Source organism: Amblyomma americanum, chromosome 1 (genome assembly GCF_052857255.1).
Source record: "Amblyomma americanum isolate KBUSLIRL-KWMA chromosome 1, ASM5285725v1, whole genome shotgun sequence".
NCBI lineage: Eukaryota > Metazoa > Arthropoda > Arachnida > Ixodida > Ixodidae > Amblyomma > Amblyomma americanum.
This window is the reverse complement of record NC_135497.1, coordinates 346,520,501-346,543,060: the sequence shown is the minus strand read 5'-3', so window position 1 is coordinate 346,543,060 and position 22,560 is coordinate 346,520,501. Positions and strand designations below refer to the sequence as shown.

General features: G+C 45.2%; 1 protein-coding gene across 1 annotated transcript; it reads right to left on the bottom strand.

Moving 5' to 3' along the window:
• Positions 1 to 5,823: 5,823 nt before the first annotated feature.
• LOC144100083 (kell blood group glycoprotein-like) lies at positions 5,824 to 12,333 on the bottom strand. Its single transcript, XM_077633129.1, has 2 exons — positions 12,200 to 12,333; positions 5,824 to 8,368 (listed from the first exon to the last, which is right to left on the bottom strand). Exons 1-2 carry the CDS (start codon positions 12,209 to 12,211, stop codon positions 6,317 to 6,319), a joined length of 2,064 nt encoding a protein of 687 aa, XP_077489255.1. The 5' UTR covers positions 12,212 to 12,333; the 3' UTR covers positions 5,824 to 6,316.
• Positions 12,334 to 22,560: the final 10,227 nt, after the last annotated feature.

Here is a 22,560-nt window from a genome sequence, read left to right as displayed (position 1 = left end):
CAGTACATTTTTTTTATCCAGACCGATCTCATCTTTGGGATAAATCAAGAAAGTACTGAATATACCAACTTACGCTTGGGAACCAAGTTGCTGCCTGCGGGGACCGTCGATCTGGTTCCCGGGTTTAAAGCTGAAGGTGGGAACATCGGTAAAATTCCAAGGTGAAGGAGTCCGGTTCAATGAGGCAGAAATGTGAGCACTAAATTCCACTCTCCGAACTCCTATCGAAACAGGACGAAAAAGGGGGGGGGGGAGATTTAATGAAAAAAAAGGTAAATTCTCGTTTTTTTTTCTTTAAAGGGCTTATTTTGCGACCTCACCTGAACTCTGCATTTACAAACGGCTTGAGATGGCGTTTCGGACAAATAAATAGTCTATTAATAGGCTTATTTTATGAACAGGCTTATTTTATCTTTAACGCACCTCTCTCCTTCCGTATTTATCTCCCAAATTCTCTTCCCCACTCAGAGTAGCATAATAGTGGTTTTTAAAGTAAACTAATTCCCTGATAAATAAGCTTTGAATTTCTCGATGCACAGCCCTCCGTCATCAGCGCTGGTTTCTGGAGTGCATAACCGTGCATTCTAATTATTCGCATTATTTTGTATTTTCAGAATTGGAGCCAAGTTTGGCCATCCAGACATGAGTATTGCATTCAATTCCGGCAGTTTTTATGTGGGCAGAACTATTGCTTTTCTGGTGAAAAGAACGGAAGAGTCGTTTTTCATTCTGGCAGACTTTGCAAACGAGGGCGCCAGAAGAATATCGCCCGGAGACGAGCCGTACAAGAGCGGAGAAATCAAACCCGAGTTCAGCGACAGTTTCCGCCTGCTAAACGTCTACGTCGTAAGTATGGCAAGCTTTCTTGGTGGTTCCCCATGGAATATATATTCCACAAGCCGTGTTCCGCACTGTAGCGCTTAATCTAATGACGTAATGATCCACGCAAACGCGTCTCCAGCTTCCCATTAAGCGGAAGACTACGCATACTAGCCGGGTTCATGCCCAGCACTCTCTGACGGTAACCCATCCACACATAGGGGACAAAACAAGAGCTTGGTATGGGGAACACAAAGCTTTGCACAAAACTACCGCACCGAGGACATCGGGGAGGCATGCGCAATAACAAGCGCCGGCGAGCGAGTGAGCTGTTCGCGCACAAAAGACAACGCTCCAATTCAGAAAACGGAGGTTCCAAGATAGAAGAAGGATGCGCACTTTTTAGCTGGGAGTGATACTGCTAGCGGGGCTGTCGCAGTTGAGGATATTGACGCCATGTACTGCGCATGCTATAGTAAATGGAAAAATTTTCCAGTGACTGTACAGCGTCTGCTCCAGCTCAGCGGCAACAGCCGATGGACTGCTGAAGCTTTTGAGCACGCCCAAAACGCGTGAGGTAGGGCTGATAATATGATAGCGCACATATTTGAAAGTACGAGCCATATTTCGCAGTGTTTCATTTTACTATTCATTCGGCTACCTCTTCGCTGTCGGTTAGCATCAAGCACGGTACCGCCGCCGGTAAGAGACCACGACTAGAATATATTGTCCCTGATATCGCTGTGCGCAGCTGCCGGTGACAAAGTGGAAATGCTATGAATCAAAAAATAATGTTTACAGTGCATTGCTCCGTGTGCGCGAAACGAACTTTTCTGTATTGGTGGAAATAGTGATGGAAACAACTGATTATGGTAAAAATTCTTCCATGGTGAAAGTTCTAAAGGATGCAAACGCACGGCGTGAACATAGTGTCTGCTGTTAACAAAATTCACAACAGTAACGCCTGTCTACATTAAAACAGTCTCGTAAAAGCATCTTGGTTTTAATTGTCACCGCTTTCAATCGCGCAATAAAAAGGTGTCTGCGGTCTGGATGAGCTACAGAATGGCCCCTAATGCACTTGTGACTATTTCGCTTTCTAAATACGACTTTCGCAATGCCACATATTGCGTGACACATCCTTCGCATTGGCGTAGTAATTAAGGAGGTGTGCTGCTGAGCACAGTGCGGTAGGGTCTGAATCTCGTCTGTGGCGGCTGCATGTCTCTGGGGTGAAATGAGAAACCGTCTCAATGCTGCGCGATTTTAGCGCAGTTTAGAAAGCGCCAGGTGTTCGAAAACAGTCCCGAAACCTTCACTACAACGTCCAGAGCAAAAACAACAATAACAATACAATAATATCCAAAGTGGCAGTTGCAATTGAGGCTCCACACTGATATACCAGTGTTGAGTGATCTGGCGAATACAAAAACCGTAGACCACCAAACTGCGCTGCTTCTTGGCGCCTAAAGGCGAACCTAGTATATGCGCTGCCTTACGACTGTATGCTAATGAGTAGCTGTCTCATTAGGAAAGAAGAAAAAAATAAAATAAAATGAATCAAATGTAAACAAAAACAACAAACCGCTTTCGCATTCAAAACACTTAAGCAGTCTTTAGTGCCTTCTGTATTTTTTCCTCGCCGGTTGTGCGTTTTTGCCACAGTCCCGCCTTTCTTGTGCATTTATAAACTGAACCTATAACGTGGCTTCTTGAGGCAAATGATTGTATGCTACTCATCGGGTTAAGTAACAATATTTAAAAAATTGGTGCGTGCTCATTCTATAGACTATATTTATGCTGCACGTATTCCCGTTCGAATGTACAAGTTAAAATGTCTACAGGGGAGAGTCAGAAATGTGCAGCGAATGACACAGAATGCCTGGTTAACACAGCAGCACAAGATACAAGTAACTTTCCCTCGGTTTCAGTTAGGCAGCGCGTATTCGATCACAAATTTTTACATGTTTCTCAAGGTGAATCGATCTGCACAACTGCATTATCCTTGCCGCTTGTTGACACCGCGCGGCAAATAGGGTACGCAGGGCTTTTGCTTTTAAAGTACGAGCTTTAAGGGGCAGGGCTCGTAAGGATTACAGTGAAAACTGCTTTCTCACCTTGTGTAAATAAGACGTCCATAGTTGTACGCGTAACGGAAAGCATATAGTAGCTACGGTATTTGCACTGAGATAATATATAAGCGCACGGACGATGGCATGCCCCTCTGCGCTCGATTTGCACTCGCAGAACTCAAGGCGCGTTGAGACCAGAAAGTCGCGAGCATCGCCCAACCGGCAATGATCGCTTCTGGAGCATTGCGGCGAAATTGATCTACTAGTGTTGGGCTGCTACATGTTGAGCGGTTGTCAGCAACGCGAAACTCGCTCGAAAATTTAACCAGGAACCGCCCTACATAAATGTCTCCAAAACAAGTCTAGTTTGGTTTGTCTCTCTTACCTTAACGACGGTTTCAAATGTCCGTTGTCCCGGAAGCCTGTATGATCTAGCCGCAAGAAAGCGCATGTACGTAATACGGTCTGCCCGGATGATTACGAAAAATTGCAGAAAACGCGCGAAATGCTACGTTTAACTGCTGCAGGAATGCATTCACAATGATTGCCCATCATAGCTATCTTCGTTCGCTACTTCACCTTGATGGCACGGATAGACTCAAGACTAACTTATATGCACAATCAAGCTGACGGGGGTGGTCTAAACTGTTATGCTGGTCAGCTCTGCACAGCGAACGCAGGCGTACTGAGGTAACGCAACACCTTTGTGCAGACAACGTCGAGCGCTCCGGCGACTCGAGTCGGTTGTCCATCGCAATTACGATTCCCGTCAGCGCTCGTAGCCAGCTGCGGACGGGCAGCGCGACTCGGATGGAGAAACCGACACCTGATCTGCACTTGGTTTCGTTTTCTTTTCAGGAGTGGAGTACGTTTACTTCGTAGCAAACAACAAAGGTACACGAATCACTTCGAATTCGCTAACTTTTAATTTCCTGAATATAATTTGGTCGTTTACTCTGAGATACTTTTGCAAAGGCAACATGGTTACGCTTACATTCAGTTTACAATAAACAGGTGTGTTATCACTACAAATATGGTCGTTTACCGACTATGCTTGCACATGGCTTTAAGTAGAAACATTCTTTCCAATAGTCACGTCTTCTTAATTTGTCCCCTTTCGTGTAACTTTACACGATATCAGTTTTTGCAAAAACTCTCTGCTGGACAGAAGATTTTGTGTATAAGTTCATTCCTGAGTCATTCTGTGACTAAACAATGTAAAATAAAGAGCAGCTAATTCCTCGACAATCAATGTGTAGTGAAAGTCTTATTTGATTAATTCATCGATTTATACACGAAGAAAAGCACCCACCTGGACCGTGCGGCACACCGCATTGGAAGGCTCTGGATTAAGTTAGGCCGCTCTTCAACATGCACTCAACCCTAGTTGGACGGACGCTTTCGCATTTTGGCTGCGATGAAAGGCGGCCGCCGCGTCCAAGCGGCAGCGACTGAGCCTTCACGGCAGGTTCGTGGCCTCCGTCATTGGTCCTTAAATTACCTGCCATCACATGAACATCGCTATATTATTATTAATCTAATGTCGAATAAAAACTTGTATGTTCCATTCGTTCTGGCAGCATTTTTTGTAACGTTCGTTTCTACAGCATCTCTGAATTTTGTGATGAGTATGGAACATTCATTTATTGGATCTAGCGATCGAATTACTGAATATGCGGCGAGAAGTGCGGCCAGCTTCAGACGCAAAACAAAACCACCAAATTTTTAAATTTTCTCGTGAAATGTAGGCGTCAAGACTTACAGTCCGCGTCATCCCTGTGTAGAGCGCTCGAGCAGTGCGTACCTGGTAATAAAAACTCAAATTAAAGATCAGCCCCTGATTTCTGGGCAAATTGTTCACGTCTGATTTGTTTGCGGGTCTATCTGGCACTCCCTGCGTGCAAGTGTTGCTTTTGGACCCTAGAGACTGCGGCGACATCTGGATTTGTTTGTAGAGAAGTGCACCGGTCGAGCGCTCTACACAAGGGTGACGCTGACTGTACGTTCCCATTAGCCAGGGCTGAGTAAGTGCCTGTGCAACGTGGATACTTTCTAACTACAGCGGTTAATTCGAGCGCGAAAGCTTGGTTCGACTAAAGGGAAGTTAGTAACTACAGGAGCACTTATGAATGTCGATATCCACCCTACGCTGGGGTTGGCATACGAAAAGTGGCATGCACGCGGATGTGAGCGATCACTGGCGCACTGCGTCGCAAATTTGTTGAACTTCGAGTGTATTTCCCCCTTCCTCCGTTCAGTGGTGGACTGAAAAATTACACGTGCGATTTTTGTCTTAGACCAGCAGCCGCAGCGATTCGACGCGACAGATGCAGATCCGTGCAATGAAAAGGTAGTAGGCAGACAACAACCGTGGGCACACAAGCTTGTTTCTGTAGCTGTTTTTCACACATGTGCGAGTAACTAGTTGAATTCTATTATCGTCCTCTTAGTCCCAGTTTGTTGCGCGGTTCAAAATCATTCCACCAGCTGCCTGCCACGTATTTCACACGGAAAATACTGCGGCTTAAACCCTCCACACTACCCGGAGCTGTATCTGCTACCCGATTAAAAGAAATGAGAACAAACGAAGTTTATAATCAAGACGATACAATTTCACAAGGAATAAGACCTCATGAGAAACTGTTCCAGCAGGGTTGGCCAAAAATCGCGATGAAGGCTAATTTCTTTGCATGAACCTTCTAAATGAGTTTTTTTTTTTTTGCCATCCATACCCATGGCCCAAGTCCTGCGAGAGATCCGCCATTCTATGTTCACCCGCGTTATGCGTAAGGCCCTTTGACGTATACAGTGTGAAAGTCAACGGCTTGGCACAACCAAGGTTTCATCTAACAGAGAACAAGCAACAAAAATCCTTTATCCGAAATAGCTCAGAGTGATAACGATGTGGACAGATAGCTATAGCACACAGGAATTTATTCAGTGGAACACAAGAGCTCGTCATTCAGAATGTACAATTCCTGATTATGGCTCTTCCAGGTATAACATTTGAGACTGCCTTTTAAGAACTTTCTTCAAACCTAGGCCGGGGAAAAGCGGAATCTTTTTTTCAATGTTAATCGCACGAGGCAGCAAAGCAACATCTGTGAAATGCAAGAGCCTGTGCTTATGCGAGATAGAATCCCATTAGGCAGTCAAGAACTCACGACGCTAGAATATCCTCGACAGCCATCGTATACTTTTCCCGTAGCATTCAAGTACACGTGTCGTCAGCATGCAGTGAGACTTGTCTAGCTGCCAAGAAAACAACACAAGCCAGTACATGAAGCCACTATGTTGTCTACAGCTGGTGCACTAAGGGAAGCACACTGATGCTTACACCTTCAGCACATCGGCATAAAATGTCCAAGTCCCCGTCGCAGAAAAAAAAAAACGAAACAAAACAACGCCAACTACAGGCCCAACTGCTAATCTTTTTGATTGTCACACTGAAATGCCGTCCTGAACTCCCACAGCGCTTCAGTGGCCACGTTGCAGCGGCGGCTGGCATCCCCGTCCAGCTCGCCCATGTAGTACCCACTTGAGCAAAGTGCGTAGCAAGAGGCCACAAAGAAAAGCCTGTCATCCGCAAGCCTCGACGACCGCCCGGAATGAACGTCCGTGGAGTGCCGCTGTAAGTCCTGTCTGTATGCCTTCCAGGCCGCCAGCAGTGCTCTCGTGTCGACGTGGAACGGGGACCACTCCGGCAATGATATCGCCGCGTGACCCTCGTTGAGATCCCCAACGTAGTAGTACTGGCCCACCTGTTGCTGGCCCTTAAAGGGCTCGTAGAAAAGTACCCTCAGAACTTCGTCTGCCAGCAGCCTTCCTGCTCCACCGTAGTTGACTGCCGGCGGCAGTTCTGGATGGTACAGGGGGAATACGAAGAATTCCTCCGAGGCAGTGAGTGCACCGTAAATACTCCATGTGTGGCTCAACACGGATCTGGGTCTGATGACGTTGTTCAAGCCACGTTGCTGCAGCCGCCACTGGATATTCATCAAACTCTTCCAGATGATGAAGAAGCTTGGTCCGGGGTTGGGATCCGGTAGTAAATTCACGAGGTAACTTTCGATGTCCCACTGTTCACGCCCCTTTCTTGCGCTTAGCTGAAGTGTGGCGTTGCTGCGGCGCATTACGTCACTAACCAGGATGTCTCGAACATTCTGAACAAGAGTCTCTACGCCTTGGTGTCTGGGAAAGAGGCTAGACCAAGCCACTCCTGTGTTGATTTCTACTTCAACAAGGCAGCGGCGCGTGTGCGCTGACCAGGGAAGATCCATGAGCTGAAGTGTGCCATCCGCAATTTCTTTGTCTGCCATCCAACCAAGTTCGGTAACCACGCGAAGGCCTAGGCTGAGGGTAAGAGCCTCCCGCGTCTCAGCCTTACGCCCCCGGAGGTAAGCAACAGCCCGGAGAAGCCCGGGGTTCTCCAATTGCACTTCATTGGTAGCAGAAAAGAGCCGCGCCCAGGCGAAGTACTCGTTGAGAAGTTGCAACCAGCGGCCGGTTGGGATGCCAGGTGTCGCAGTTGCAGCCATATTTTGAATTGACATGCGCAAGATCTTCTGTTCTGGATCGGCCATCGCGGGCCCTAACACATCCAGTGTCAGCCGATCCATCTCCTGGATAGCAGAGGCGAGTTGTTCTGCTCGTGACTCCGAAACCCCGAAGAGACCCAGCACACTTCTGATATACTTCCTGTAGCGTAGAGACAGCTGGGTCTCTTTTCGTTGACCGCTCATCGCTCGCATCAAAGCTATCCAGGCTCGAAACTTGGCGCTGTTTGCAATCTTGAGCAAAGGCTCTCCCGTCCCACTGCGGTAAGGTGCCAGGTCTAAGGTCATTTGGAACCATAAGTGGAGATTCCACTTTCCTGAGAAGTCGAGCAAAATCTCTAACAGGTCCCTGGGAGAGGTAGCAGGCCATGGGAGGTGTCGTTCGGCCAAGAAAATTTTCAGTTCGTGTAGGCTGTTCCGAGAATACTGGACGCAGGACGCAACCAAATCGGCTATCCTTTTTCGGACGTTCGGCACCGACGCTGCTGCAGTATTTTTACTCATGGCGAATCCGGGATCATTCTCAATTTCATTGAGCGCGTGGGTGTACATCGTGTCCTGTGCAGCATCCACAACAGACAGCACACGGTGCTGTTTCCTCCAGCCGTCACACACAAATCGATAGAAGTCTTTGCATGGGTTCTGTGACCGATTGACGGAGGATTTGAGTAGAGACCGATAAGTTTTGCACGCCATGCTGTCACAATATGGGAGGAGCGGGATATCCGAGTTCTTAACGCGGTGTAGCAGTGGGCTTGTGCGCCAAAAATACCCGCGCTGGATCCGCATCCAGTACGTTGTGGTCATGTAGATGAGCCCTGTAGCGGCAAAGACGAGAAGTACAGGTAGCAACACCACTTTTATCCAGTTTCCCAGACTGCAGTCAGCCGGGCGGGAGACAATCCTGACTCCCTCTGTACCCTGCGTAGGCGAAACAGAAAGTGCGTTATCGTTACGTGAAGCATATAGGCACTTGAAATCAAGTTAGTATCTGTTTACAAGCATTAGCTACATATGGTGTATGATAGGCGTCGTAATGGATGGCAAGGGCTTTATTTCTGCCACCTGATAATTCTCGTCAAGAATCGATATATCGAGGTAAATGGTCTTTTTTACCCCTTGGTGTCCAGGCAGTGAAAGTGTAGCGAAGCAGAAGTTTGGGATAGTTGGAGAATATTCGCAGAGAAAAACACAGCAAACTATACAGACCACGCAAGAGAAAGAAGAGTTCACACGCGTAGACTCGCAACTAAAGGCTTAATGAAAAGAAGATGGAATAAATGCAGAGAACCACGGAAAACTGCGCACATAACCGCCTGAAGAGAAGGTGAACTAAGTGACAAGAAAAGAGAATCAGTACATAAATACTATTCAGAAGCAGGGGGTAGCTGGGCACCCCAGTATCGGAAATCTTTGCTGACAAGACCACTGTAGGCTGACTGAGACACGGGCAAGCGGTTTTCCTTATAAAAAAAGGCGTCCATCACTTCACGAGTTACCTAATCCTGATGACGGAACAGGTTAGTGGTGCTTGGGAAAGTGTGGCGTGCACTTACATTTCCGGCCGAGTACTGTAATACGGACAAAAGAGTCACTGCCTGGTAAATGTGCGTGCTCAACAAGCCCCCGTTCACGCACCGACCAGCCTGCCTGATGTACACATTACCACACGAAAACGACACTCTGTAACGGCACTCTCTGGCGTAATTTACAGAGTGCCGTTGTCGTTCGGTACAAAAAATGATGGAATATGTGCGATTTGCTGTATAAATCGCTAAAATGAGCGAAAGCCAGCGCACGGCGCCCCCTGATGTCTAACGATGCCTGATACTGCTCCTTATATCCGTGTCGTAACGCCACTACTCTATTGTATCCACAACGCTTCCTTCATGTGCCGCCGCGGTGGCTGAGTGGTTATGGCGCTCGGCTGATGGCCCAAAGACGCGGGTTCGATCCCGGACGCGGTGGTCGAATTTCGATGAAAACGAAATTCTAGAGGCCCGTATGCTGTACGATGTCAGTGCACGTTAAAGAACCCCAGGTGGTCGAAATTCCCGGAGCCCTTCACTACGGCGTCTCTCATAGCCTGAGTCGGTTTGGGACGTCAAACCACCATAAACCTAAACTGCTTCCTTCCTGCAATGCATGTACACTTGCCTATGGAAACTAGTTCGCGCCTTCTTTTTAAACCATTTAAAGCTTCATTTTAATGACCTGTATGCGTGCTCCATGACGAGCTCAATAGCGTATGCGCTGTCCACACCTCTCATCCTACATCGCAGTCTGCGCAATGCAAGCGCACCGCCAAGCAAGCGCAATAGCTCGCTCGCCTGTGCGCATAAAGGCCGCTGTACGACAGTTTTTAAGCCGCATGCGGTCGCGTCCTTGCCACCGTGCGCACGAGAGCGCGGGGCGGATGAAGGCGGATGAAGGTACGGTCAAGTTTGCTGCATGCCACCGAGCGGACGACTCCAGCGTTCTGATTGGCGGCGCTCCCCCACTGCCGTCCTTGTGACAGCACAAATATATCTTGTGGTACGAATACCCACATTGATTGTGGTTCACTGGATACGTCGAGACATGTTTAGCTGCGAGCCTTTTCGTAGACGGTAAAACCGCGATCATCTGTGATAGCCACACATCTCGGCGCGACCGACCATGACGTCCGCGAACGATGTCACAACAAAGTTTGCAACACCGCGGGCGAGTTTTATCTGAAACAGCGCCATGGGAAAAGAATAATGTTTGCTCTATTTCTACTTAAGAAAGTGAAAAATTGAGATACCACACCGCGGTCGTGACAAAACTCGTTAGATCTCCAGTCGGCTAGTATCCGCTAAAACCGCCCATATATGCAAGAGTTCTCACTAAGGCCTAAGATTTTTGACCCCTAATATTTGAACAGGGCCCTATACTATACACAAACGCGCAATAACGATTTCAGAACGACGACGCGATTCGTATCGCGAATTCGCGGAGCCATGGACACGGGACAAGAACAAGCCAGGTTAGCAGTACATATTCAATCGTTTGTTATCACAACAGAGAAATTCACATAGCTAAGATCAGGTGCAGGTTAAATAATCAGTTATTCTAATTGTCACACTGCAGTATTTTTGCATATATTTCATTGCCTATGTTTTTTATCTTTTTTCCTAATTAATGCACATTACAGTTGTCATCTATAGACGTTGGTTGTCACTGTCATGTAGACAGGCCTCCTTGCTGTCTCCCCTCTTAATTCTTATTGCAAAAGATGCTTATCTATTCTTTGATGAAAGAAGTGTGGGGAATTAGGCATGCATTAAAAATTTCATATCTTAGCACACTGCAGTCGAATACGAATCCAAGTACACGAGAAAATTATGCCATTCCCAGCAATTTGGAATTGTAAAATCAGTTGTAACTGCAGCAGTTCTGCATTTCAGAGAAGAGTGACCGTGCAACAATACTGATTTCTTGCCATCTTTTTTCAGTTCATTAAATAATCCAAAACCGAGATAGCACAATTTGGAGACAATTAAAGGAGCCAAGCCATCTATCGCTATGCTGAATTGCACGGCTTTGATTTTTTTTTTGCACAGTGACATCGGGCCACTGTAGTTTTATTTTGGCAGTCATTCCTAAGCTCATATTGCAGTGAGGATTGCACAAGCTGGAATGCAGCAGTGGAAACAACATTGGAGAGTTCTTCTGAGAGCCAGTTAATGTTGATAAATGCAGCAACAAGCTGGCATGTTGTCTTCACAACTCCACTTCAAGAAAATTCTAAAAGTGCCCATGTGAATAAAAACCAAGTGGTTGCTTAGCGCTAAGTAAAGGGCTATACATGCCACCTTCAGCGTAAAAAAAAAGCATGTGCGAGTTGGTAAACTGGCTTCCGTATCCTGGACGGCTCCTGGTTGGGACTGCGAAAGAATATTTCGTATATTCAGGGAAAAAGGATGCACTTACCAAGTATAGCGATTATCTCAAGCAGAATTTGTAGAAATATATTTACAGGGTGAAACATAAGTTGTTGCGAAACACAATGAAGTAGAAATAAGCATCTAAGTGTATGAGGGGCGTGCATGCATATGTTGCTACAGCTATGCAGTGATGTTTAAGACTTTTTTTTTTTGCACAGAAAAAAAAGAGGGATCGTAACAGTGATCCTGGTTCCCAAAACCGCAGATAAAAGTGAGCATTGTCTGCACCACATGTTATATAAAAAATTTTGGAACGTGCTATCAGTTGCTTACTAGAAACATATTCAGGAAAGTGAAGCTTTTTTCTTTGTCAATTTGGTTTTCAAACTGTCAAATTACACTTTAAGAATACCTTACGTTAAAAGGACGGTCGTTAACCTAAGTCTCTTGAATATCTTTGCCTAGGCTATGCCTTATTTTCTGCTTCATACAAGGAGTCTATGTGAATTTAAACCGTGCTAGAATGGCTGCATGTAATTTGGAAGACAAATGTCTTGTTTTGTGGACTCTTCTTACAAATATATGCACCAACAGGATAATACTCTTTAGGCCTTACATGAAACGGGCGATGCTAATGTAAGGGAAACAGTAACTCTAGGAATAAATTAGTATTGACTGCAGATTTGTGCTTTTCAATGTGTATTACTGCCGTCAGTGAAAGAAAATCATTGCAGCTGTAACTGGACTTCAATCAGGACGACAGAACTGAACGTGCAGTTTAGCCTTATTATACAAAAGAAGGCACTCTGTGATAAACGCTGTAATTTCTGGCCCTATAGCATACCTGGATGCCCATTTCAGAAGAGGATAAGCATCAAATCACACACACGCACAAAAGTCACATGCGTAAAGTTACGTACAGGTGCACACAGACTAAAACGGAGCACGCGTGCTGTGGCTGAACTAGAAAAAAACTGCAAGCCAGCGCGTTCTCTCCGCAGATTCGCAGCAAAGAGCGAGGGGGCGTCGGAACAACCGGCTGACCCATCTCGATAACATTATGCTCGCGTTATCACCGCCACGAGCGAATTTGCGCTGCTGCTATCTCTGCCCGCTAGGGCCGCTTTCAATACATCATGCAACGGTTTGTTCGTCTGGACAGTGCAGAAATGTTTGCCATCGGCACCATGCACTTTTTACTTCGTCAGGAATTGCACCATTTTTGTCTGCGTGGCAGCCGAAGTTTGCGCTTCACTTGGCGGTGAGTTTGTGCGCCGAGAGGTATAAACGTTCGTGCAACGCTTTGGCAAATGCAGTCGAAATTTCGTTCGCTCTAGGCAACGCATGAAAAAAAAACAGTAGCTTGCATGAGCGGTCATTGATAAAAATATGTGCTCAACGGCTAAGCAAGTTGGCTAATAATTTAACACCAATTTCTTCAGCACAAATTGACTTTATTGCACTCGACAAAAAATACAGTTAAAAAAATGAAGGTAAAAATAGGTGGCAGGTAGGAGGCAGTTAAAAAAAATAACCTCCAAAGGTGTCGTTTTGTGCAAACTCAAGAGTTTCATAACTGGTAAAGCCGCCAGCCAGGTTGACGACATGGGCCAAGCGCCGAAAAAGAGATTCGTACAAGGAATCGACGTCACTTTCGGAGGTTGTCCCACATCTTGACAGCCTCCCACCCGAAGTGGATGTGAACTCATTCCGCAGCTGACACAAAGTAGATTGCTTTCTAACGTTCACGAAACTGCCTCACTTATGTTCATATCGGCGTCCTTTGGCGTACACTCAACAGCACCACAGCCAGTTCTTCCAGCAAGACTTTCATGACTCGCGCATTGTGGTCTGGACTATATAGTCGGGCTGCTGGAAGAATACATCATCGTTGAAAGGGCCGTCCAAGTCATATGGGATGAGATAGTGGTCGAGCGCGTCGCAGTAGCTGTCTTCGTTCATTCTGACACCTTAGTAATCGATGAGACGAAGGCTAGGCACCTTTCGCAACACACGCCCACACCCACATATATATCAACGAACGTTGTGGAAGTACCTATTCCACGAAAAATGCCGCCCCGAGTTCCACTGGATGTTAGGCGCGAAATTTTTCTTCTATGTGCGCAGGGTGTACCACAGCGAGGTGTGCCGCAGGACAGGAAGGTCGATGACTGCATGCAGTGAGTAGGATAGTACAAGCTTACAGGGATGAAGGCTGCGATGCTCCACGCCCAGGCCGCGAGCGGTGCACTTCGGCTGAGGCTGACCAAATGGTCGTCGCCGCAGCCGTTCGCATCTTTTCCAGACTGCAAAAGAAATTAGAGATGCCCTCGGCCTAGACATCAGTCTGGGCACCATTTGGAACTGTCTCCAGGAAGCCAGATTATTCGGATGTGTGGCGGAGCAGAAGCCGTATTTGACGGGAGGATTTAAGGCACAGCGCCTAGCATTTGATAGCGCCCACGGGCAGTGGACTGTGGGCGACTTGCGACAAGTCATCTTTACAGATGAATCAACTTTCTCTTCAAGATGGTACCAGCAGCGGCGTGTTTGGCGTTAATGAAATTGCAGATATGTCCGAATAAGATTGATTTGTGTGAAAGGAAGAGCACAGCCTTCTAAAGCAGGGTAAAAGTATAAGGAAAACATGTAAAAGCAGAGAAATGACCTTTTTCTTCGCTAGTCCTCTCGCAGCAGTTATTTATGTAAGCCGAAAGGTGTTTTTTTTGTGTGTAGCCTGACAACTATGGTGTTGAGTGAAACGCGTTTTTAAAAAATATATCTTTCGCACATAGGTACCTGCCCAACTTCACGACGCAAATAATCAGCAGTGGTGTTTGTGCCATGAACGTCTGGGGAGCTGTCAGTGCAGAAGACCTCTGCCCTCTTTTTAGACTACCATCAAAGCTTAACGGAGCCAGATATCGCGACTTCCTCGACCACTATCTCGTCCCGTACGCTTTGGACGGGCCATCTAAAGATAGAGTATTGCACCTGCACCAAGACTATAGCCCATTCCACACTGCGCGAGTTGTGAAAGTTTTGCTTCAAGAACGGGCTGTGCAGCTATTGCAATTGATTCGAAAAGGCGCTGATATGAGCGTCATTGAGAGCATCGGGCAACTTTGAAAAGTAATCTGTCTCGTATGAATCACAGCGTGCGTCCAGGTGACCTTGGGGAGGCTGTCAAGACGGAGTGGGACCACCTCCGAGAGCAACCTGGATACGTCGTCGACTCTTTATATGAGTCCCTTCCACGGCGTATGGCCGATGTCATTAATGTGAGCGGGAGTTTCATCCGTCATTAAACTTTGAGTTTGCATAAAGAGTGCTTTTGGAAGTTTTTTTTAATCGAATCCACCCTGTTACCCTTTTTACCTTGCATGTTTGCAAAATATAGACGATCGCGGCCGACTAAATGACAGACAACCTCGTTTTGTGTTTCTTTGTGTAGCGATAGCTACATAACGGTAGCATTCCGAGCCTTCGGCGTGGCGACGCCGTGCAGGTGGCGGCGCCGCTACCCTGTGGCTGCGCCGCCACGCTGTCAAATGGTTGGCCACATGACGCCAGGCAGCTGCCGGCGGCGCGGCGCCGTGGCTGATCACGTGGTTGGTCACGTGACAAAGTTCCACGCAGCCAGCTGTAGCTATCGCGTCATTCCAGGTTTAACCAGAGCTAAACCACCGCCAAGTTTTTCCTCCTGTGTATGAAAGGAAATTTTTGCCGACGGGAGTGATCTTTAATTAGCCGAATTGCTATACTGTTGAGCCCCTATTTTTAGAGCGAAGACAAAGAATACAACGCATGCATGCTATTGTTTTTTTTCATGCGCTTTCTTGAGCCGAGAAAAAGTTGACCACACTTGCCAAAGCGATTGACGAGCGTTTATACTCTATACCTCTCGCTCAAACTCGCAGCACACATCATGAACTATTTGGTTGTACATCACAATAAAAACAGTGCAAATTTCACGAAGGACGCAGAACGGGAAGGCGATCAGTTGCTAGTTCAGCTCCTGTGTATCGCCTACCCTTTCTGCGTCCTTCGTGAAGTTTGCTCCGTTTTCAGTGTCACAAACTCGCCGCGAAGCGAAGCGCAAACGACGGCAGTCACGCAGGCTGAAAATAGTCGAATTCCTGAAAAGGAAGAAGTGCAAGCTGCCGAACGCCAACTTTCTACGCGGCGCGTACAAACAAAACCCTTTCATGATGTATTGAAAGCGCCCTTAGCGAATAGTAATGGTAGCAGCGCCGCTTTGCTCGTGGCTGCAATAACACGAGCATCAAGTTAACCAGATCGGCCAGCCGGATGTGCCCACGTACTCTCGCTCTTTGCTGCGAATCTGCTGATAGAGCGCGCTGGCATGCAGTTTTTTTCAGTTCGGCCACAGCTCGCGCGCTCCGTACTACTCTTGATGCACCTGTACCTAGCATTTTAACCACAACACATAATGGAAGTATCTGCGTTGCTTCGCTTGACAGAGGTTAGGATACAAGCACAAAGCATATACTGACGCATATCGGCTCGTAATAGAGACGGGTATGGCTGACAGCAATAACTATTAGTGTAGTCCTGTTAACATCGGCAAATAGGCTATGCTCGTGCACGCAGCCTCCTGTTCTGGAGGGTTGGAATGTTGGTATGGATAGTAGGATAGCAGACCACGTAGCAATTAATGAATACTAAGATGAAACACTGAAAGGAAGGTCATTAACGAACGTAAGGAAAAGGAAAGGCCCAAGTACAATACCTTTGGGGTTGCCGGAGATTCCAAAAAATGAAAGGCAGCGTTAGTTGAGAGTTAGCTCGAGCCAACTGCTGGCAGCCGGCTAGGATAATTTAAATCCTGGTCAGAACAGCAGGATGCAAGGCATTATTATTCTATAAGGGAATTTATCGCATGCTTTTTTAAAGACCAAAGTTCAAGTGTATGTCATGAAGAATGACAAGTTGGTTATCACAGAAATGTTTTTAAAAGGCGGGCCGGTCTTGAAGAAAAAATTTTATGGGCCACAACAATCTAGCAGTGTGAGAGTACATAGTGCATTTCACTATTAGGAACTAATGCTAGTCATAGAAATAATGCAAAATTTGGTCCTTGTCGCATTATCAGAACTAAAAAATTTTCCACACTCGGCTGTATGCAGCCATGCCTCGTTAATATCCGCCTTGTAATATGTCGAATTTAATTAGGGACAGTTTTTCTGAGGGCGAAAGTTTTTCAAAGCATGCACGCCTTGTTAACATGGAAACTTGATGTTTGGACAAATTACAGGGTTTAAGCGCAGAAAGTCAATTGGTACCCGCATATTTGTATCGTGTAATATGGACTGGAACGCGAGCATCTGAACTGTGGTAACCAGATAATATAACACAACGCAAGGACTGTTAGAAGTGCATGGCGACAAATACAGACGAATCATATGGCTATCGCACCCTGGAATTGCCCTCATACCCTCCACAGCATAGCCTGCGGTTTTTGTTACACCTTTAACTGCTAGGAATGCCACTCTATCTCCGCTTGCACTTTGACTGAAAAAGCACGTCTCTTTCTGGTGTCAAAATCAATGGCACTGAAAGGATCGGCGACTCATTTCCTGGCGCACTTTGTTCACTGCTCAAATTTAATCAAGCGACTCGCTTACATTATAACGTTTATGTTATAATATCACAGGTGTCCACTTGAAACACTAAGATAATGTTTTTTTTTTTAAACAGAGCATGCGGCAAGAAGGAAAAAAACTACTGGAGTTCAAAGCATGTCGGCCAGGAGGAGAACTTAGCACAGGTGCAAAGCAGAGAATCTGCAAATACAATCCAAGCAGTAAGGAAATGGGTTCAAATTAAATGTGGTTTCAGCCTCGACAGGTCGATGGCTGCACCGGCCTTGAGGGACATTTAGAAATGGCTCTACGCCAGCATTGCAGAGCCAACCACAGTGCAATAGCGCATGTCACATTTTGAAAAATCAATATAAACCTTGTTAACGTGGTTTGGCAATATGCACAAAAAGGACCCTCTCACGACCATACTACAAAATCGAACAGATAAGTGCCCCAAGAAACCTATAGCTGAGCATTGCGGAAGGTGCAAACAAGCATCAACATTCAAGCAAACAAATTTTGGAATGCAGCAAATTCAAGGAAGTCTAAGGAAATCTAGAAAGCATTCTACGATTATCACAAATACATTCCCATAGACCCACCATCGCCTTCACCCAGCAGGCAATAATGTTCATTGCAAGCTGTCACAGGTAAATGAACGTAGCAGATGCGCGTGTGCATGTGCATTGACAGCATATGCTCCTAAAGGCTTCGATAATGCCTCACACTAGCAGGTTCAGCTTACCGAGGAAGCGCTGCTTAGTAACTGTTCGAAACTGATAAAGCCGAGTTGTCGATCAGCTCGGTGACAAAACTGCAGTGAAAGCAACAACAAATATGGAACTAGGTGCTGATTCAATGAGTACAGTTTCTATTCCGGCTGTCATGGCTCACGGAGCACTTCAGGATCGCTACATTTTACCAATAGCCATAGCAACCAGGATCGGGCGTTTTGTCAATAACAAAATACGACCACTTATAGCAAGATTTGAGAAATTTAAGATAAAAGAACTAGTCCTGTTAAAAAGTGAGCCGTTCAACAATACCGGGAAAGGAATTGCTGGGGACTACCGCCCAGCCACGCGATATATCAGAAAAAAAATTAAGAGAGTTTGACAAATCCAAAGGCGGCATAACCTTCAAACTCGACTATAAGAAAATTTTTATCGACGGAAAGTGCTACGGCTACAAAGAAAGCGAAATCGCCATTTACGAAATCAGCAATTACTCTGGAAATGCGTCTGAAAACGCGAGTGAAACTCAAAGCAGAACTTTCCGCCCCGGTCGCGTGAAGTCGACTAGGTAGGATGGTAACAGGAAAGGCGGTTCGAAAATTCGACTGTTCAGTTCTCTACACAAACATACGTAGTCTTTACCCAAAAATAACTGAATTAGGTGCGATGATCTAAGACTGTAATGCTGATATTCTTGTATTAACAGAAGCGTGGCTAAACAACAAAATAACGAATAGTGAACTGCTTCATTGTAAAAATAAGTATGTCTTCCGGAGCGATCGAACGGGACCAGTTGGTGTTGGTGTCCTAATTACTATTAATGAATGCATCGATTGTTTTGTTGTAGCTGTTATTACGAATTTAGAGCTAATTTGGTGCTGCAAAAATGTTAACTTCAAAAATTTAGTAGTAGGCGTATGTTATCGATCCCCTTTGGCCGACACATCCTTCCGCGATAACCCACACGATTCTCTAAATCAGATTTTCACGCGTTTCTCTGGAGCTGAACTTTTACTTCTGGGTGACTTCATTTTTCCAAATATCGTCTGGTCACATGATCACCTATTTTCTAATCTATCGTCCGCTAAATCGAATATATATCTTTCCGTTTATTCAGACAACTGATCACAGATCATTAGTTCTCCTATACGTGTAACACAAAATACATCATCATTTCTTGACCTTATTCTTTCGACAATAACAGACAGCTTAACGACTGTTTCGCACCTTCACGGGCTGAGCGATCATGACGTCTTACATTTCAGGCTAACGATGACTCAAACTGAAAAGAGCAGACAAAGTAGAAAATTTCGTGATTCTAACAAAGCTGACTACCCTGCCATCAACAGCAACTCTGCCCACTTCTAGATGTGTTCCTGACATCATATCTTGATCGGTCCATAGAAGCTAACTGGGACATGTTCAAAATTTCTGAGTTATTCATCCGGTACGTCCCCTTAGAACCACTTACACTAGCAACAAAGCGCCTTGGTATAACACTCATCTAAACAGGTTATCGAAAAAAAACCGATTATTTCGTTCAGCTAAACCCTCTTCAAAATTATCTCATTGGTTAGCGTACAAAAGAGCGGCCAAATCTTATGTCAAGTCTTTAACATTAGCTAAGATTTCATTTTTAAACACCACTCTTCCACAGTTACTAAAACTAATCCAAAGCGATTTTGGAGTGCCATTTTAGGCAACACTTATAAGAGCGTCTTATCACTACTCACCAGTCCTGGGGACTCAGTGCCGCCAGTTGTGAATGCTACCAATTATCAGATCATATAGCCCATATTATTTGAGTCAACAGGTAGCAAAGCTATAATAAATAAATTAAAACCCAAATTATCCTTTGGAGTTGAGGAAATCAGTATAAAATTTTTCCAAAATACGGCGGAATACAGTTCATTAATACTAGAGTGCATTTTTTCACAATCGTATAATCTGGCAAAATACCTCATAACTTGAAATTTTAAAAGTAATCCCCATCCACAAGTCAAGTCCAACACATGATCCCCTCAATGGCCGGCCCATTTCCCTAACATCCGTACCACGTAAAATCAGGGAGCACATTACATACACACATCTTGTTAATTTTCTCGAAAATAACTTTTTCTCATGTGCCCAGCATGGATTCTGTAAACATTTCTCTTGTGAAACTCAGCTTGTGTCCTTCACTAATGATTTGCATGCCTATCTAAACTCTGGTTTTTCAATTGACTGTATGTTTCTTGATTTCTCTAAAGCTTTTGACAAGGTAAACCATGCGCTACTTCATAAACTAAGCGTCCTAAGCATTGACCCAGCAGTAATTGATTGGAGTCGCGCTTTCCTCACGTCCCACGTTCAGTTTGTAACTACTAATGAAGTTAACTCACCTTCGGCCTCAGTCCGCTCCGGCGTTCCGCAAGGGTCGGTTCTGGGCCCTCTCTTATTCTTGATTTACATAAACGACTTGTCTTCTTGCGTTTCTTGCACAATTTGCCTACTTGCTGATGACTGCGTTTTGTACCCAATTTTAGGGATAATTCCGTTGTTCTATTAGTTCAGAATGCCCTTAATAATATTAACGAATTGTGCTGTACATGGGGAATGCAATTATATATTATTAAATGCAAATCAATGAGGCTATCACACACTAACTTAACAAATCCTACGTATACATTAACACCAGTGACATTATACCGCTACCTTGGTGTAATCGTTACCCATGACCTCTCTTGCAAATTACACGTCAGTTCCATCATTTCTAAAGCCAGTCGTACTCTTGGATACATTCGTCAAAATTTCTGTCTTGCATCATTATCATTAAAATTAATAATGTACACAACCTACATTCGTCTACAACTAAAATACTCATCATATGTTTGGTATCCCGGCCAAGTAACTCTCACACAGTCCTTTTAGGCAGTGCAAAATCGCTCAGCCATGTTCATAATAAATAACTATCAAAGGACAGCCAGTGTTACCAATATGAAAGCATACTTGCATCTCCCGCTCTTATCAACTCGAAGAAAGCTGTCTCGCCTCTCACTTTTTGATCAAATATACCACCGTAACTCAGCATTGTGCTCCTTGTGGGTTTAACTCCCATCATACATTTCATATCTCCGCAACCACAGTCAAAAGGTCAACATTCCACACTCAAACACGGTTGCCTATCCTAACTCGGTTCTTCCCCGGACCTGTAATGATCGGAATAACCTATCTGCGTCACTAACTAGTATAACTGGAGAAGAAAACTTTAAATCCGCGTTGCAAAGCTTATTTTGCCTAGTGTTAAACCCTTTTCATTTGTCTTTTTTTACTGCGTACTCTGGTTCTTGTTACATTTTCTATTTTTGTTATATTTTTGACACCAATGCCGCTTTCTAGAAGTTGCATTTTGTACCTCGTTGCTCTTTTTTGTTTTGTTCTATTTTGTTTTCTCCATGTGCTAACTTTCACAGCGAACTTTTTTTGAAATTTGTATACATTTATTACCTAAACCTTCTGTCTTGACAATGTGTAACGTGTATACGCCCCTCCCCTCTAACTTACATCTGTGTCCTGATGGTATTTGAAATAAATAAATAAACAAATAACTGCACTTAATATTGCTAGTATTCGTCTAAAATCAAACTTCACAGTATGCTGCTAAGCAAAAAATAAAATTTATTCACAGCAGTTTACTGAAAATGTTCTAGTTTTTAATCACAATTCGCTATTACGGAAAAATCTGTCTATGTACAGTTCTGATCCGGAACAAGTGTTTATAATAATAAGGCACAATTGTATATAGGTTGCTTGCTTTGAAAAGCGTAAGCATCTGCTGTCTTTTTTGCATCAAATCAAAAGAAATGCTCATGAAAAAGATCTGCACTAGTCTGCAGTTATTGGAGATTTGTGCATTCTCAAACACACGTGAATGAGTTGAGACAAAGGTTTTTGTTGGGGAATACGTCTTCCTGACTGGCGATAACATGACACAACCCAAACTTAACACTACTGCCTTGGATAAGCCCATGATCGCATGCAGGTGAAGTTGGATTCATTGAATTTGTCATGCAAATATTTATTGGAGATGTAGGCCCCTCTAGCCGGTAGGAAATAAAAAAAGACGTCCCAGAAGTTACAGCTTCCATGCACACCTATGTGCATTTCACACGGACTACACAGTGCCGCCGAAGCACCATCGTAATACGGCCACTCATAGTCGCAAAATGCACTTGATGGAGCACAATGCCTCCGTATGGTGGCGACGCTTGTGTAGTCCCTGCAGAAAAGAACTCTGCGGCCATGCAGCCGAGGTCATTTCGCATACGCAAAGCACAGCTTTCAGAATTGTCACGTGGCACTCACGGCGGTTGTCTAACCCAGTACACACGAACTACGATCAATATCGGTGATGGCTACGTCGCAAGAACAAGTACTTGGGCTCGCGATCACAGCAACCGCTGCAACGAATGCGACTAGAAGTAGAGCTCGAAGCTAATTTCATCACCTCGAAATCACGGAATTTCTCAAAGACAGTGCACACGCGCGCACCCGGACCAGGATCTCCTGTACAGCTCGAAGTTCATTTCAGCATTTACAAAACAAGGCACACGTAGTGAGCTTTTCAAACGCAATAATACTTGCAGGTGGAATAATTGACTGATGCAAAATCACTCGTTTCTACCGCAGTCACTTCCACTACACTCAGATTTGTCACTACGCAGTGAAGCTTGCTTTGCGCACACGGAATTCACCCTTGGAAACGGCTTGTCGCTGCTGCTCGTGAAGATCCTCGCTCGAATACACACTTGTAACTATCCCGAACGGCTCCAAATAAATACTTCGAGACACCGGCACTGTGTACGTCTCTCGTAGACTTTAGCGTA